This window comes from Augochlora pura, chromosome 7 (assembly GCF_028453695.1).
Source record: "Augochlora pura isolate Apur16 chromosome 7, APUR_v2.2.1, whole genome shotgun sequence".
NCBI lineage: Eukaryota > Metazoa > Arthropoda > Insecta > Hymenoptera > Halictidae > Augochlora > Augochlora pura.
In genome coordinates, this window is record NC_135778.1 from 39,613,381 (window position 1) to 39,628,785 (window position 15,405).

Genomic DNA, 15,405 nt, shown 5'->3' on the forward strand with positions numbered 1-15,405 from the left:
GTACTTACTATGTATGCTCATGTATTGCAAACGCAAAAGAAGAGAAGTGGGGGGGCGGCGCGAGGAAGAAAATGGCCGACAAGGCAACGGTAAAAGGGCAGGGACGTCGAATGAGATACGTGTTTTGGGCGAAGGCGATGCAAAATCCGTGTTAAGTTTCGTAAACTCGGGTGAATAGTATTTGGGAGACAAACGCGTTCGGTGTTCCTTTCGGTGGTGCGTTTGAGTGGAAAGTCACCAGACTAGTCAACTGCATCGGTGTATTAATTTATCGTTTAAAAAAGCGTTCGCGGGCCGTGTGTAGGAACAAAAGGGTTCGCTAGAGGTAAACATAAATTATATATCGTTCTATATTTTTGTTTTATTTCTCGATTGTCGTCGCGACTCGTACATTAGAAATCACCTTTTCGCGGATATATTGCTCGCGGCTTTCGTAATAGTGTACGAGTCTGGCAGAATTTCGTACGTGACAAATTCATCGATCAGTAGACTGAGTTTATGTTAGCCACTTGTGGCCATCTACGGATACATTTAAAAGGTATCCTGGTGTCCTTGTCCTTTTAATTTCACTACGTGCAACGCGAACATTGTATTTTTTTGCGTAATAATCGAAGGAATCTTCCTTCGGGAAGAATAAAAGGGACATTAGTGGACACATTGAATGCCGAATTTCTCTGATGTATGTTAAACGATGCGAACATTGAGATTTAAAGGGATCGATTTGTCAACAAGTCGATGAAAGTGCGCGCATCCAACTATCACGATCGAAAATTATATTTCATTTATTCTTTCTCGTGGAATCCGCTCGACTTTTTTCTTATAAAAAAAAGTACAGATCTTTTTTGTTTTTAGTCGTAGTTTTAAGTATTGAAGGTATTTCGGTTTCACGGAACATTCACGTTAATTCGCCCTTTTTCGGTATTCTCGAAAAGGGAAAGGAGCATAAATAAAATTATATTGATTTCAAGAAAGCATGAAATACTTTAAATACACAGATTTTACTATTGATTTGATAAAAATGTTGCTTGGAAAAGTAGGTTACTAAAGTAGTCCATTTTACATTGGCATGAAGTACATTAATTTTTATAATTCACGCCCAGCGGTATTATATCTCCTTGTATTGTTTGCAGATATAGCCAGCTTCAGTGGAAGTTACTGTACCTATCTAATTAAACTTTACAATGGCAGTTAGGTAGTCTTGATTGTTTGCTCAGGAGTTTCGTCGACTATGAGCATATCTCTGTCAAACTGAAAATGTAAAGAGAAGAACCCACAATGAAGACACAGAAAAAGGCAATGGTTGCCCGGAAGGCAACCAAAATGCCGACAATTGCTAAAAAACGTCGCTCATTTTTAGAGAAAGCCGTATCCGATGTGAGGAAAGAGAAAAAGCCTAAGAAGCTTGAGCCGTTGGACGATGCCAAAAGAAAAGTAGATAGCGAAAAGAAAAAATCAGAGAAGGCCGAGGAAAAGAAGAAGATCGAGGATAAGAAGAAGATTGAGGACAAACGAAAAGAGAAATTCGATAAGGCGGACGATAAGAAGAAGTGCGCTAAAGATCAAGAGAGGAAATGCGACAAAGTAGAGGAAAAGAAGATGGAGAAGGCAGAGGAAAAAGTCACCGATGAGTGTACTTACGATATAACGGAGAAAAAGAAAGTACAAAAGATAGAGGAGAAAACGAAACTTGAGAAGCAGTTAATAGAAAGTAAGAAAAAAATCGAGAAGACGGAGGAGAAGAAGAAGAGCGGTAAACTCGAGGATGAAAGTATGGAAGATCAAATAAAACTTTCAAATGTTTCGGAAGAGAATAATTTACATGAGGATAAGGTAGATGCTGTTTGTTCCGTTACTAAGAAGAAATGCAAAGACGACAAGAAGAAGGATGGAAAGCCGGTCAAGTCAGACTTCAAAGAAAATATAAAGATTTCTGTGATAAAAGACAAAAAATCAGAACGCAAGAAACTTCTTGAAAAAGGTACAATAAGTAGCAAAGGTTCTTTAACACGAACGAAAAAGAGTTCTAAGACGAGATCATTGCAAAAGAAAGGTATTTCTAGAAAGACTGTTTTAACGAAAAAGTCACATCTATCGGTGGTTCAGAAACTGGTAGATAAAAAGATTAAGATAAACAAGTTAATAAAGGACGAGGAAACATCAGTAAGCGAGGAAGACGAAACAGTGAAGAAAGCTAAGAAGAAAAGTGTTAATATATCTAAAGGTAAAGTCATGCAAGAGAAGAAACCAAAGTTAAGGAAGCATATGAAAGCTAAGTTGCCTTTGAAAAATAGTAAAATAAGCACTGCATTAAAAAAGGATGATAAGCTTAAAACATTGGTAGAGAAAGTTGTACCTAAAAAGAAAATAGATACGAAAGAAACTGAGAAACCGTTGAATGAACAGAAGAAGGTTGTAGGTAAAGATGATTTGAATGAGGAAATTAAATTAAAGGATATAAAAAGCGAAGTAGAAGAAAGTAAAGATATTGATAAAAATGGTAAAGAAGAGCTGCTGTCCTCGAAATTATCAGACATTAAGAAAGCTGTAAAAAGTAATTCAAAGCTTGGTAAAAAAATGAAAAAGAAGGTTGTTAAAGCACAAACTGAGAGCACCAATCAAACACTTTCTTCTTCTGAAGATACATCTTCCGAAGAATCGATTAAGCAGATCAAAGCTGGCGAGGATAGTCCAAGTGATAGTGTTACTTCTAAACAGGAACAAACTGATAGTGAAGATATAACAGAGACTAATTTAAAACAAGAAACAGTTAATAGTGATAACTTAAGTGGCAATGCTTTGTCATCGGATTCAGAAAATGAAAGTAATGATGAAGCAAAGAAAGGCAAACAGAAAGATATTAAGAAAAAAGAGAGAGCCAGTTCACCTTCTGATGAACCTGTTCGGCGAATGAGATTATTTGGTTTCTGGAGTGGACCGAAAAGACACAGGGTGGCTTCTTTAAATGCATTGGCTAAAGTACATTGTTTATACGAAAATGAAACTGGCGGCGTGTACCTTGGCGGTTTTTGTAAACCAAAACCTGAAAAGGAGAAGCAGAAGAAAGCAAAGGAAGAAAAAGAGGAACCTGTTCGTAAGGAGATCGAAAAGAAAGTAGAAAGTAAAGGAGAAGAAAATATTCCAAAAAGGAAACTCCGAAATGTTCCAGGATTGCGTGGAAAGCACTGGGATATGATAGAGAGCTCTTCGTCGTCGTCTTCTTCCGAGGATGATTGTGAACAGGAAAAAAGTGTGGAATACACTAAGAAAAAGACGATTAAACGGAGAAAAAGAAATGAGGAAGTAATGGATTTGAAAGATATGGTTGTTCGTAAAAGAATGGCAAGTCTTAATGCTACCGCAATTTTGGCCGCTTCGTATTCAGATGAGAAAAATCGTTGCAGTAGCAGCAGCTCTGATTCCTCTAGCGAATCGGAAGTAGAGATTATTAAAAAACGAAAGCAAAACGATTCCGATATTGACAAGCGAAAATCAAGGCAAAACTCAGACCAGGATGAAGTAATAAAACCATCCAACAAACTTGTTATTGTTAATCAAGATACAGATGTTACTATTACTGGTACTGTATCTATTTGAATTAGTTATATATTCATCTTTGCGAGTATTTATAATTTATTATGATAAATAATTTTCTTCATAGGTGTTTATGTTAATCAAACTCGATCTACGCATCACGAAGGGTTTTGTAGCATTGCTGGTATGCAGTATAGAATAAGTTCAACCAGTCACACTCAGACTGCAGCTACTGCAGTTGCTACAGAACTTCATGAGCAGGTGAGATTTTTTTTTCATTCAAATAGTACAATTTCTACTGTACAGCTAAATAATCCAAGTATGTTCTTATGATTGTTGAATGTTCATTTTTTTGTAATAGCAAAAATTGGAACAACCTTGCAAATCATATACACCGTTAGGTGCATTATCATCAATGCAACCACCTGGTAGTCAAGGCAATCATCCAAATATGTCACCCAGAAGACATTCAGCATTCTCAGCTCCGCACCAACATGGTAAATGAACTATAATCTCTTTTTCATAGATATAGCTATCACATTCTGTAAGTTAAATTTTTTACTTTATATTTTAAATTATTAGGGTATTATCAGCCGGCTGGTCCACTGATACAGCACCCACCAACTTTACCACCAATAAAAGGACCACCTCCAGAACCAACTCCTACACCTCCACAAAATTCTGAAGGCTCAGATGATTTGGTAGCAACTTCAACAACTTCTGGAGGAACTAGTAGTACAGGTATAAATTTATATATATATATATATATATATATATATATATTAATATAATATATAATTAGTACAAATATATCTATTTAATGTCAAACAGAAGTAAAAAATTGTTTTTAACAATTAATTATTCAATGTCTGATTTTAGGAGGTGGATTCTATAGGGCATATTGTCCTCAATACTATGGCACACCACCACAATATGCAGATCTGTGTTATCCCTCAGCCTACTCTCATCCACATGCTCATCCACCGCCTTACTATAAATACGCACCAACTTATAGAAGGTACTACAGATTCATTCTTACTGATGTTACAATTTGGAGAAACCATAGTAACAAAAGTTCATTTTTTTTAACTTGCCTTATAAAAGGTATATTTTTAGGCAGTATTACGGATATCAGGAATCTAGTGGAGGTGGTGGTCCCGGAAGCGGTGCTACCGCAGGTGGTCCAGCGGTCGTCGACTATCAACCACCTCCGCCACCGCCTGGCGAGTATCCTTTACCTCCGTACTATGGAGCATATCCGCCACCTCCTCCACCGCCTCCACCCCCACCTAATCCAGCATATCTGCATTCTCAAGGAAGACCATTTTTAGATCGTAAGTATAACAATTGCTTACCGCGTATCGTGTTTTCCCGTACCTTGCATGGATCTTTAATGATATTACAATTATGTTGTAAGTAGTAATATGGAATTAGGTGTCGTAATTATTTAATTGTTTATTTCAGATGCAACCTTCCAGAGTTGTCCATGCCCGATGCAATCTTGTCCAAAAAACGTGGATACTGGGCCCCTTATTGGTAATGGTAAGGGAGCGCCAGTGGTATCGGGGACCGGTCTGTCATTGCCGCCCAGTGCTTTGGTAGGTCCGCCCTCGCCGGCGAGGGGGCTAGCCGGGCTAGCGCCGCCTCACGGTGCCAATGCCTGGGATACGGATCGCGTCCAACTTAACACTCATCGCAACCTGAATCAGAACCAACCTTCGGCCCCTCCTTCTCATAACTTAGTCGGTGGACATAATCGCACTCAAAACTCAGACTGCAAAGACAAGGTTTGATATTACTTTCTCCATTTTCCAACAGGATTCTCGATTATTATGTAGAATATAAGGGTACACATACTCGCTGATCTCAATCAAGTGTCCTTTTATTCTGTATAATTAATTTTTATCACAGACTTCAATGTCAACTTTCCATGTTATGCGCGTGACTTTAATATGTTTGATGCTCTTCCAGAATGAGAAGAATTCTATGGAGGATAAGTTGCAAAAGTGTGGGTGTCAGAAACGTGCCTGTACATCAACGTGTGAAGTTAAAATGGAAAATCTTTCTCCTACCGAGAAATTATCGGTGACAACGTGTCCGAGTAACAAATTTCATACATTCAAGCTGGAAAATAACAATGTGAAGTGCGAGTCTTGTAGTGTAGAAATGGGTGATAACTTGACATGCGTCGCAAATTGTAACGTCAAATGCGAATCGGATTACAAATGCGATATAATGAAATGCGAGCAATGCATGAAAGAGGGACAGTTGGCCATTCTAGAAATCGACAAAGACTCGGGTATATTATTAGATGATAAATTGGATGCAGATCCCGATGTTAAAGAGGAGTTGAACGATGTTGTTGTGATTGAGAATGAGAATTGGAAGAAGCCAGATTACGAGCCAACGGTACAAGAAACCATCGAGGAACCGTCGGATAAAGAAGATATAGAGAAAACGGAAGCGGAAGAGCAACCCAAGTGTCAAAAGGTATCGAAGAGAAAATTGTCTTTAGATAGCTTGTCGGATAGTAGAAAGAAAAGGAAGGTGAGCAAAAGGACTCTTTCTGTTGGTTCTTCCCAAGATTTGACTAACAGTGATTTTTCATCAAGAATTTCTATACCGATCTTATCTTTGATCAATCAGGTTGATACTAACAATGATGCATGCATTTCAAAGAAAAAGCAACCGAAAAAAGATATTCAGAGTCAAAAGCGAAAACTGGATAGAGATTCTCCTTGCGAGAATTTAGCGAAAAAGTCAAAGACTTCAAAACAAAGTACAAGTAATAATATCCCGAATTGCTTTAAGCACACAGTCAGCGATAATTCTATCATGGAGACTATTAACAATGTTATACAGAAAAGTTTGCAAATGACGCAGAAGAAAGATCGCAAGAACAAGAATGTAGGAAAGCCCGAGAAGGCGAAGAAAGAAGGGAACCTGTTAATTACAGTGAAGAAGGTAGTTAGGAAAGTTGATATAGTAAAAAATATAGCATCACAGAAATTATCGAAAGTGATTTCAAAAAGCGGTCATTCTAAAAGTAAAACTGACACACGGATTAAATTAAAGGCGCACGATAAGAGTAAGGGCAAAGGGAAAAGTAAATCCAAAGTTCAAGAAACGAAAGCGAAGGATAACAGCAAAAAGCATGAGAGTACAACAAAATCTAAATTAAAAACTGTTAACGAGACCATTAAAAAGCCGGCCCTGATTAAGAAGAAGCGGAAAAGCACGAAGAAAGCATATGTAAAAAAGGCAACTACCAAAGTCGAAGAGTGCGTAGTAGGAAATGAAAATTTATTGCTAACTAGGAAAACATTTTTAAAACCCAAGTGGAGTAATGGATGGAGTTGGGAAGGGGATCCGTTTGAAGCCAAAGTTTATTTAACGGTATACGAATGTTTTACAACCTCATTTTTAGTTGTTCGAAATCGCAGAAAAGTGACAATATTTTAATAAGATATTTCAATCATTATCTCAAGCAGATCGACTTAATTATTTCGTTATTATTTTTTTCAGAACGAAGAATCAGCTATACGTCGATGTTACGCGAGTATGAAACACGAGAGTGGCGATGTTTTAAGACCTCGTGACTGTGTTTTATTAAAGAGCGGTCCACGAAAAGCCGATTTGCCGTTTGTAGCAAAAATTGCCGCGTTATGGGAAAATCCAGACGACGGTATATTTTCATATGTAATACTTTGCAACAGTGCCGTCCGTGCAAGGAGCAAATTAATACAATTTTTGACAAACTAAATACCTTTCAACGGCGGATCAAAGAGAAAAATTATAGCTTTTGTTGTTTATCGAAGTGATACAGTTTTCTGTTAAATTTCACAACTATTTGTAATTTGCACCCCAAGATCAGGTTCTTAAGGGATACACGAATTGAGTGTAAAAAAATCAGCAAAAATTTGGGCGGCACTGTATTGTACTTTTGAAAAGGAATATTGATAGGGTAAAGGCAAGCATTTTGTTATAGGCGAAATGATGTTTTCCTTGTTGTGGTACTATAGACCGGAACATACTGAGCAAGGTAGAACTCAATACGACACCGAGGACGAGGTGTTCGCTTCTCGGCATCGGGATGCAAACAGTGTTGCTTGTATAGAAGATAAATGTTATATTTTGACATTCAATGAATATTGTCGGTGAGTTGTTATCTTTTAAAAATAATTCCATGTAACAGTCTCTATACCGATGATGATTTAACAAGTTTTTCAATCGTTAAAGAAAAAAGAAATTCAAAAACTTCTCGGTAGTTAAAGTGTTGATATTGATTAAGCAAAATTTATAAAAAAAAGAAAAGAAAGAACGAAAATTTTACTGTTGCTAATAGACTTGTAGACACCAATGCAAAGAAATCAATTAGTGTTAGTGATAATAAAACAATCCTCAATGCCTCTCGATGTTGTAGCGCTGTTGAGCATTCCGAATTTTAATATAATTTACAGGTACCGTAAAAATTTACGAAGAATCGAGGAGGGATTAGAGAGTCCTGGCTTAATAGTTCCACCGGGGGATCAACTATATCCACGAGAGAATCGGCAACCACCGATACCAGTATCCTCGGATATGGTTCTGTTTTGTCGACGCGTCTACGATTACCGTGGCAAAAAACTTGTTAAGAATCCTGGATGACTCGACTTTTTATAAAACGCTTTGAACAGGAACCAATGGAATGCACAAAGTTTGCAGTATAAATTGAAACTGGGCGTAGGTCTCCCTTCAAGCGTAACTGCACGTTATCAATTTATTTTTATTTGAAGAAGTCTGTCTTCATTTTCTGAGTGAATTTTAAAGCTTTATATACATATACATGTGTATACATACACGTATACATACACATGTATGTATACGCATATGTTTACAAGTACCTACACACACACACGCGTATATATATAAATACATATATAAGTACAGTAACAACATTTTATAGATTTAGATTTACTTTTAATTATGATAACAGATTACGGCAGAATTATACATTTTCTTACTCGTTTATCTTATGTGTAATTTACACAACCATTTATATATTTCGATTTACGTAAAGTCTTGTGTTTGAGAAACAGAAAAACCTTAAAAAAGCTTCTAGAACATAAATAGTCACAGCGAAAAAATGAATTTTCACGTTCATTAAAATGTAACAAAAAAAAAGAAAGAAGAAAGGAGTATTGTTTTAAACTCGTAATCTTATCGACTAGACACGTTGCTTCTTTATTCATTTTCTACGTTTCTAACTTGCGATTTAAGAAAAGGTTATAATAAATTATTTGATTGATTCAGATGAGAAACATCTCGAAACTCATATCTCCGTATCAATGCAATGAAAAGAATAGCATAAAAATATGTGTAGGACATGCTTCGTAGCACCGGAACGTGATCGCGAATTTGCCTCTGTCGACAACGCGTTCTTGTTGAAAAAAAAAGAAGAAAAAGAAAAAAGATAGCGATCCTTGGACCAAAGGGGATCCGATAATAATCGTCTACCGAATAGCAAACGGCACGATCATTGTTTCGTCAATACGGGTTGTTTTATCGCGAGCGCAACACGTTTTTAGGGAGATAATAGAATTTGACAATTTTATAGAGAGAATCATATTTTTTGTGAGATAGTATTTATAACACTTAAATGAATATTTTTCACATTGGAGATACAAATACGTATATGCTATGTATCATGGCGCCCTTCTTGGAGGGGACCTCCGAACAGTTTCAAGGTAGAAATCAAATGCCTGGGGTACTCGACCATTTAGCGAAAGAAAAAAAAAAGAAATAAAAATAGTAACGTATGCGATGGTGTTCTGTGTGGATAAAAGGCGAGAGCTGACGTGAGCGAAGCGAAAATTCCGATCGCGGCACGAGAACACTTCCATTGTATTTGCGGTGGTTCGCGAGACCCATGCACACGCATTATTCTAATAACGCATAAGTAACGTAAGTTTCATTTCTAAATAGCAACCGTTAAACAACGGGGGTGTCGCGAAATGGAATTGATTCGATGGAAATTTTACTGGATCAGTATGTTTTGCGTACCAAGAAAATCTTTCTTAGAAACCAAAACTAAATTCTGAACACGTTATAGTAGAATCAATGAAAGAATCGACTTGCACGATTAAATAGAGATCGAATCTATCAGCAAGAATTAGTTTCAATTGTATCGTCTCTTATTTCAAAATAATATTAAAACGAAATGTAACATTGGAGAGAATATTTATCATTGTGTACATAACAATTTTTTAGCACTTGTTTTGTACAAAATACTAATTACGACAAAAGAAATGCATAGTATATGCTTGATCCTATTGTTGCCCAATTCATATTTGAGCTACGAGCCTTCTGCTTAACGGTGTTCACGTATTTTTCAATATGCTATTAAAAAAAAAACGGTTAAATGACTAAAAGATTGAGAGAATATTCTACTAACTTTTTTTTAAAGTCTGTACATCTCGCTATATAATATGTACGTCGCTATAGATAATTCATCCTAATACTCGAATTATTTTTTTCAAGTATTTTTATTAAACATATTATTGTTATCGTATCTGTCTGTTTTATGCCACTGCTTTGCATACAGTGGAATAACGGCATCGCAGGAATCCACTAAATCATGTTACATATTAACGGTCACGATTAAAAACTTAACATTTCTTTTCCCCAACCACGCGACAACTATTTATCAAATAGAATACAAATTGTATACTTTCATTGATTCTACTATGATTCGAATCGAACAGAATTGCTATATTACGGAATATATTTGATTATTCCTTTGCGTCGCGAATTAATTAACCGTTAATTTATTCTCCCGGCGCTTCTGAACAAAGGCGAATTCTATCGAATATTATTGAGTCCTCGATGGTAACAGTTTGATTTATTCGCAAGAATAATTCACATTCAATTGTACGGGATAAAAATTCTATCTTCCCGGTTTCTATCGTCATCTATCATTTCCAATGAATTTGATGTTTTAAACACACAAACGTCGGAACGACGGCGACTCGATTGTTTCAAGACAGCGCGTTTACGTTCTAACCCGTCACAAATTTGTACTATCTCTCTTCTAACGAACATGCATTGCTTTTTTTTATTTAACTCCTCTCGAGAATCCACGATATCTCTGTTCTATTAGGGAGGAATGACGTGGTCGTATGATATAATCCCTTGTATCTTTCATCATTTCGAGTCACATATTATTCATTAGCGCATAGTTAATGTATCGCATCGTAGTATGCCAAAAAAAAAAACGTGGAGAAAGGAAGAAACGTATTCGCGGAGTACGTAAAAAAACCTTACGTTAGCCAATAATATAATTATATTAAACGAGGATTTACGGATAACGAGTAGAGAGAGAAAGAAAGAGAGAGAGAGAGAGAGAAACCTTAGGACGTAATTATTTTTACTGAAATTCCAAATAAGATATAAAAAAACGTCGACGTATATTTTTGATTATTTGTTGAGTGGCGGGTGTTTTGTTAGAAATTATATTATTTAAAATTAATATATTGATGATACGATTTATTATTTAATATCTAATATATTGGAACATAGACGCTAAGTTATTTCCGATAGAACGAAATATTATATGTAGCATAGGTAGAGGGAGGGAAGGGGGGGGGGGTGCGACCGTGATTGTTCCTGTCTCCTGTGTATGCGTGTGTGCCCGATGCGAGAGAACAAGAGAGATAACGATGACAGGTCATTGTCAACGGGAGAGAGAAACGAACGAAAAAGAAAAAGAAGAGGTAGAAAAAACGAAACGATGAGACAAGGAGAAAATGATTGAAAAATTATGAAGAAGCGGGGCGTATATATATACGTTTTAAAAAAGAGACGGCGATGAAGGGACGAATGCAGAAAAACAAGAATAGCCGGAAACGTCTTCTCATTTTTCAAAATATTTTCTTTGCGATTTAATATATTTTATATTTATTAATTTATAACGATCGATTATTGTAATACGAGCGATACGTCTCCTCTGAGAGAAAAATTTCTTGTTAGTATTTACCCCGCGTCGACGACCCGCGGACGAACAAAAAAAAAGAAGTCGTGCGCGAGCATCGTCGTGCGCGCCCTGTGTGTGTTTACAAAGTTTCGCGAGCGAAAAACGATAACAAAAAAAAAAAAAGAAAGAAAAAGTCAGTTCGCGCGGTTTCGTCTTCTGTGTCTCTAAACGCGCGGTCCGCCGGGGCACGGTCGATCATATACCTAACTAGAAAACGGATCAAATGGCGTGTGGGAGGGGGTGGGGGGTTGAGAGGGGAGAGATTTACGACGGTACATTTAGCGGCGCATATGTAGATCTGTTACACCATTGTCTGCGACCTATTACAAATAGTTTTGTATTCATTTTTATCGCATAAGTGGGATTCGCGTCGCGTGTTCGCGAACTACGATGCGCCGATATGCATTTTATCGATGGCGGACGAGCCGCCGCACCGCGTATAATAGGTATATCGTGTAATGAATTCGCATTTTTTCTGTGTAATTGATAAGCGCGGTCCCTTACGCACCGCGAACCAATCGGTGTGTTTTCTTCGACGGTTACGGGAGGGGGGGGGGGGGGGGGGGGGGGGAAAGGGGGGGGCGCGCGAAAAACGGCGGCTGCTTCTCTTCGATGCGCGGATCAAGCGAGAGTCCGAGACCCACACACACACACACACATATGTACACACATACATTACAAATACACAAACTCCAACGATGGTTAATATGGGAACATTGCACAAAAAAGAACTCTGCATATCCTCTGTTCATTATGATGCGCGATCGACGAACAAACTCACCACCTCTCCATCGAGCATATTTCTGATGTTTCATGGTTCTCGAAGGCTTATAGGACGCGACCGGGCGCGAGAAAGATTGTGCAAACACGGCTTTCAAGCGATGGGTGTATGCGTATCGAAATGGGTCCGGTTATCGGGACGATCGTCGGACAATGGGATTTTTCTTGATATTTTACTTGGCAAGAGGGAGAAAGTTCGACGAAAAAATCAATCGCGAACGAGTCGTCTTTTAACATGCGATTACAAGTCGATTGAAACCGATTCGAAAGAACGTATTATACCGATAACGAAATTGTTAACGCCTCGTTTCTCAGCGGTCGGCTGAAAAACAAATTTTTTCTTCGTTACTCGTAGTTCAAACTTTCTCTCGTGTTACACCGTGTGACCACCATTGGTTAAGAACATATAGCGTGTTCCTCCTTCTTTGGTGGGGGAGGGTTGAATACCAAGTCATTCTCTCGGATGAAAACTGAGAAACATTTTAAGCTGTAGGTGTGTTTGCGCATACATTTACGTATGTTGACGGTTCATGAATTTTTATATTAAAATGTATAAATACCGATCCTCGGACGGCTGCGGTTCGAGTCCGCGCGGACTCGGAGGTTTACTGTAAGCTCTCCCATCCGCGACTTCTCGTTCTCTTTTCCACGTTGACTTCGGTTGCTAGTCATTCGTATCGTGTTGGGACAAGTACACTACCGTTCCGACATAACCCGACATTTGAACTTTTATACTCTCGACAATTATCGACACGTTGCGGCGACACCGCTAAACGAGCTGAAAACATATACATATGTTCGAGTGGTAATGTACGCGCCAAAGTTGATCGAAGAATTTAAACGATCCATCTGAAATAGGCGTTATCGCCTTGCGAAGAGTCACGAAAATCGTTCGCCGTTCGAGGGTCGTGACGGTAGTTTTCAAAAACGAGACGCAGGATATCGGGGGAGGGGGTGTTCTGATTTACAGTGATTCAGCGAACGAAAACGTTCTTCTCATTCCCACGGATCAGCGAAATTTGAACGTGCATACCAGCTCTCGGCGAGTAGAATGTCTAGGAAATAAGAACGAAGCGTTGTAATATACCATTATCGATTCGGATACGCAGATTCACAGCGTCTGGAAATATACTTTCGTTTTTACACTGTGTACACGTTTTCGTGCGTGCGCGCGCGCGCGCGCGCCCGACGAGCTCCTCGGGAGTTTTTCGTGCGCGCTTCAATAAAAAGAGAAAAAAAAGAAACAGAAAAAAAAACCGAGCGTAAAGAACTTCCATTTCGTGAACGATCTATCCAGTGGACTTTTCATCGGCCGTGGGAGGGAGCGGGAGGGGGGGGGGGGGGGGGAGGCTCTGTTCGATTCCCCGGGCCGGGCGGGCGGATCTCCGCGCGCGAAGTTTTTCGCGCCCGTTCGAGAACAAGAGATCTCGCTCGACCGTCCGGTGACGATACGACATTGCCTTTCGTTGTCTTAAGCTTTTTTTGTGAACCTGTACGAGGGGCTGATAATAGAAATATTAAGAATTCTTGTCTGGCATCAAAGATTTTATATAATGCATACCAGCCTGATCGACGACAGTTCTCCCGTGAAGTGTAGATCGTCCGACGATAATCGAACTGGCGAAATTGTTGTAAATACAGGGTGGTCCAATTAATCGCAGCCACCTAAGCGTCCTCTTCAGTTGTAACATATAAAGAATATTTCATTTGCAATACGGTGGAAATGAATTTCGTATCTAATTCTAATTTTATAAATTGATGTTCGCTTCAAAGCCATGACATTTTTTGAAAGCATTATAATATATCCAATGGATCGAATCGCTTGTCTTTTTAAGAATGAAAAAAACGATCTAATAAATTGTTGAGTAACTAAATGACGAGGGACTTTGAAGGAAACTGTCGGACGATCGGTATAGATATACACTACCGCTTAAAAATATTCGTTCATTTACAATTTGAAGAGAAGAAGGAACAGCAAGATCCTTTACATTATTTTCGATTAGACTTTTATGTTTCTTACTTTATACTCATAATTTATCTGCACGAGCTAATTTTGCGTAAATACGTATCTGTTTCGCACAGTCCTCGCTAAATATCGTTTTGCTCCTAAGCAGCGATGGGAATACTTTTAAACGGTAGTAAACACAGCCGGTTCAGAAAGTTCTCGGAATTCTTTCATTATAGAAAAATGTATCACACGATTTTGCTATATTTACGTTCTCTTTCTTTCCAATTTTTAGTCTCTCCGCTGGTTACGCGCACCCGTGAACGTTTCCACACGAAGCTTCGGCAAAAACACGTTGTTTACAAGCGATCGATTTCCTTTGACGCACCGCCTGTTCTTATAATTTCGTCCGTTTTCGGCCGGCGCGTATAGCTGCACAGTGAGATGCTGTTTCAAAGGATCTAACCGCATTGTTAATTGTAACGATATTATTCATTTTCATGTAATAAAGAAATTCTGCTACCTTTCTGTACCTATCACGAATCAGACGTTCTATTTGAAAAATGAAAAATAATTTTGTAGCAGTTTCTCCATCATTCTTTTTGCAAGTTGTTAACGTAAATGTCGCTCGTGTTTCTTCGCGATTATTGTTGCAGACGTTTATGCATTTACAATAGCCCTCTACACGTTACTGGTAGAATACCTTTAGCACTATAAAACTGTGCTCTTTTCGACGAAGTCTGGCGTGTCCTAAGAGAATCTAACGTTAAGCAGCGTCCACGGATTCCGACTGTTTCATCTGTATTATCCTTCGTTAATTCTCATCTCGCCTGTCTTCACTTCCGTTAGAAAAGTCTTCGCGCGCTGTTCAGAACGAAAAAAAAACAGTTTGAAAATTGGACCAAACCGTTTCAGTTTCTTTTTTTTTTTAGGTGCTAGAAGAGTTAGTTCGTCGGACGATGTGTAACAAGATGTTTTAATAAAAACAGCAATTGGTCGGAACAGTGAAGGCAATCGTAGTTTTTTATATTTGTTCGTCTGATTTTTTATTGCACTTCGATGCAATTTTCAGCACGCGTAACCACCGCGAACTTACAAAAATTAACAAATTAAAAACCTGTAATATTTTCTTTGCAAA

The 15,405-nt window shown here is 38.2% G+C and overlaps 1 protein-coding gene across 3 annotated transcripts; it reads left to right on the forward strand.

The window, feature by feature from the left end:
• Positions 1-54: 54 nt before the first annotated feature.
• LOC144473904 (uncharacterized) lies at positions 55-11,699 on the forward strand. 3 transcript variants are annotated; one of them, XM_078188299.1, is made up of 13 exons: positions 55-325; positions 1,131-3,577; positions 3,659-3,792; positions 3,893-4,028; positions 4,114-4,272; positions 4,411-4,549; positions 4,636-4,865; positions 4,996-5,318; positions 5,503-6,078; positions 6,178-6,927; positions 7,057-7,216; positions 7,520-7,688; positions 7,992-11,699. In XM_078188299.1, exons 2-13 carry the CDS (start codon positions 1,276-1,278, stop codon positions 8,176-8,178), a joined length of 5,265 nt encoding a protein of 1,754 aa, XP_078044425.1. In that variant the 5' UTR covers positions 55-325; positions 1,131-1,275; the 3' UTR covers positions 8,179-11,699. The 3 variants fall into 3 exon arrangements, with proteins under 3 accessions (XP_078044425.1, XP_078044422.1, XP_078044424.1); XM_078188296.1 differs by having other exon boundaries at positions 5,503-6,927; XM_078188298.1 differs by having other exon boundaries at positions 4,648-4,865; positions 5,503-6,927.
• Positions 11,700-15,405: the final 3,706 nt, after the last annotated feature.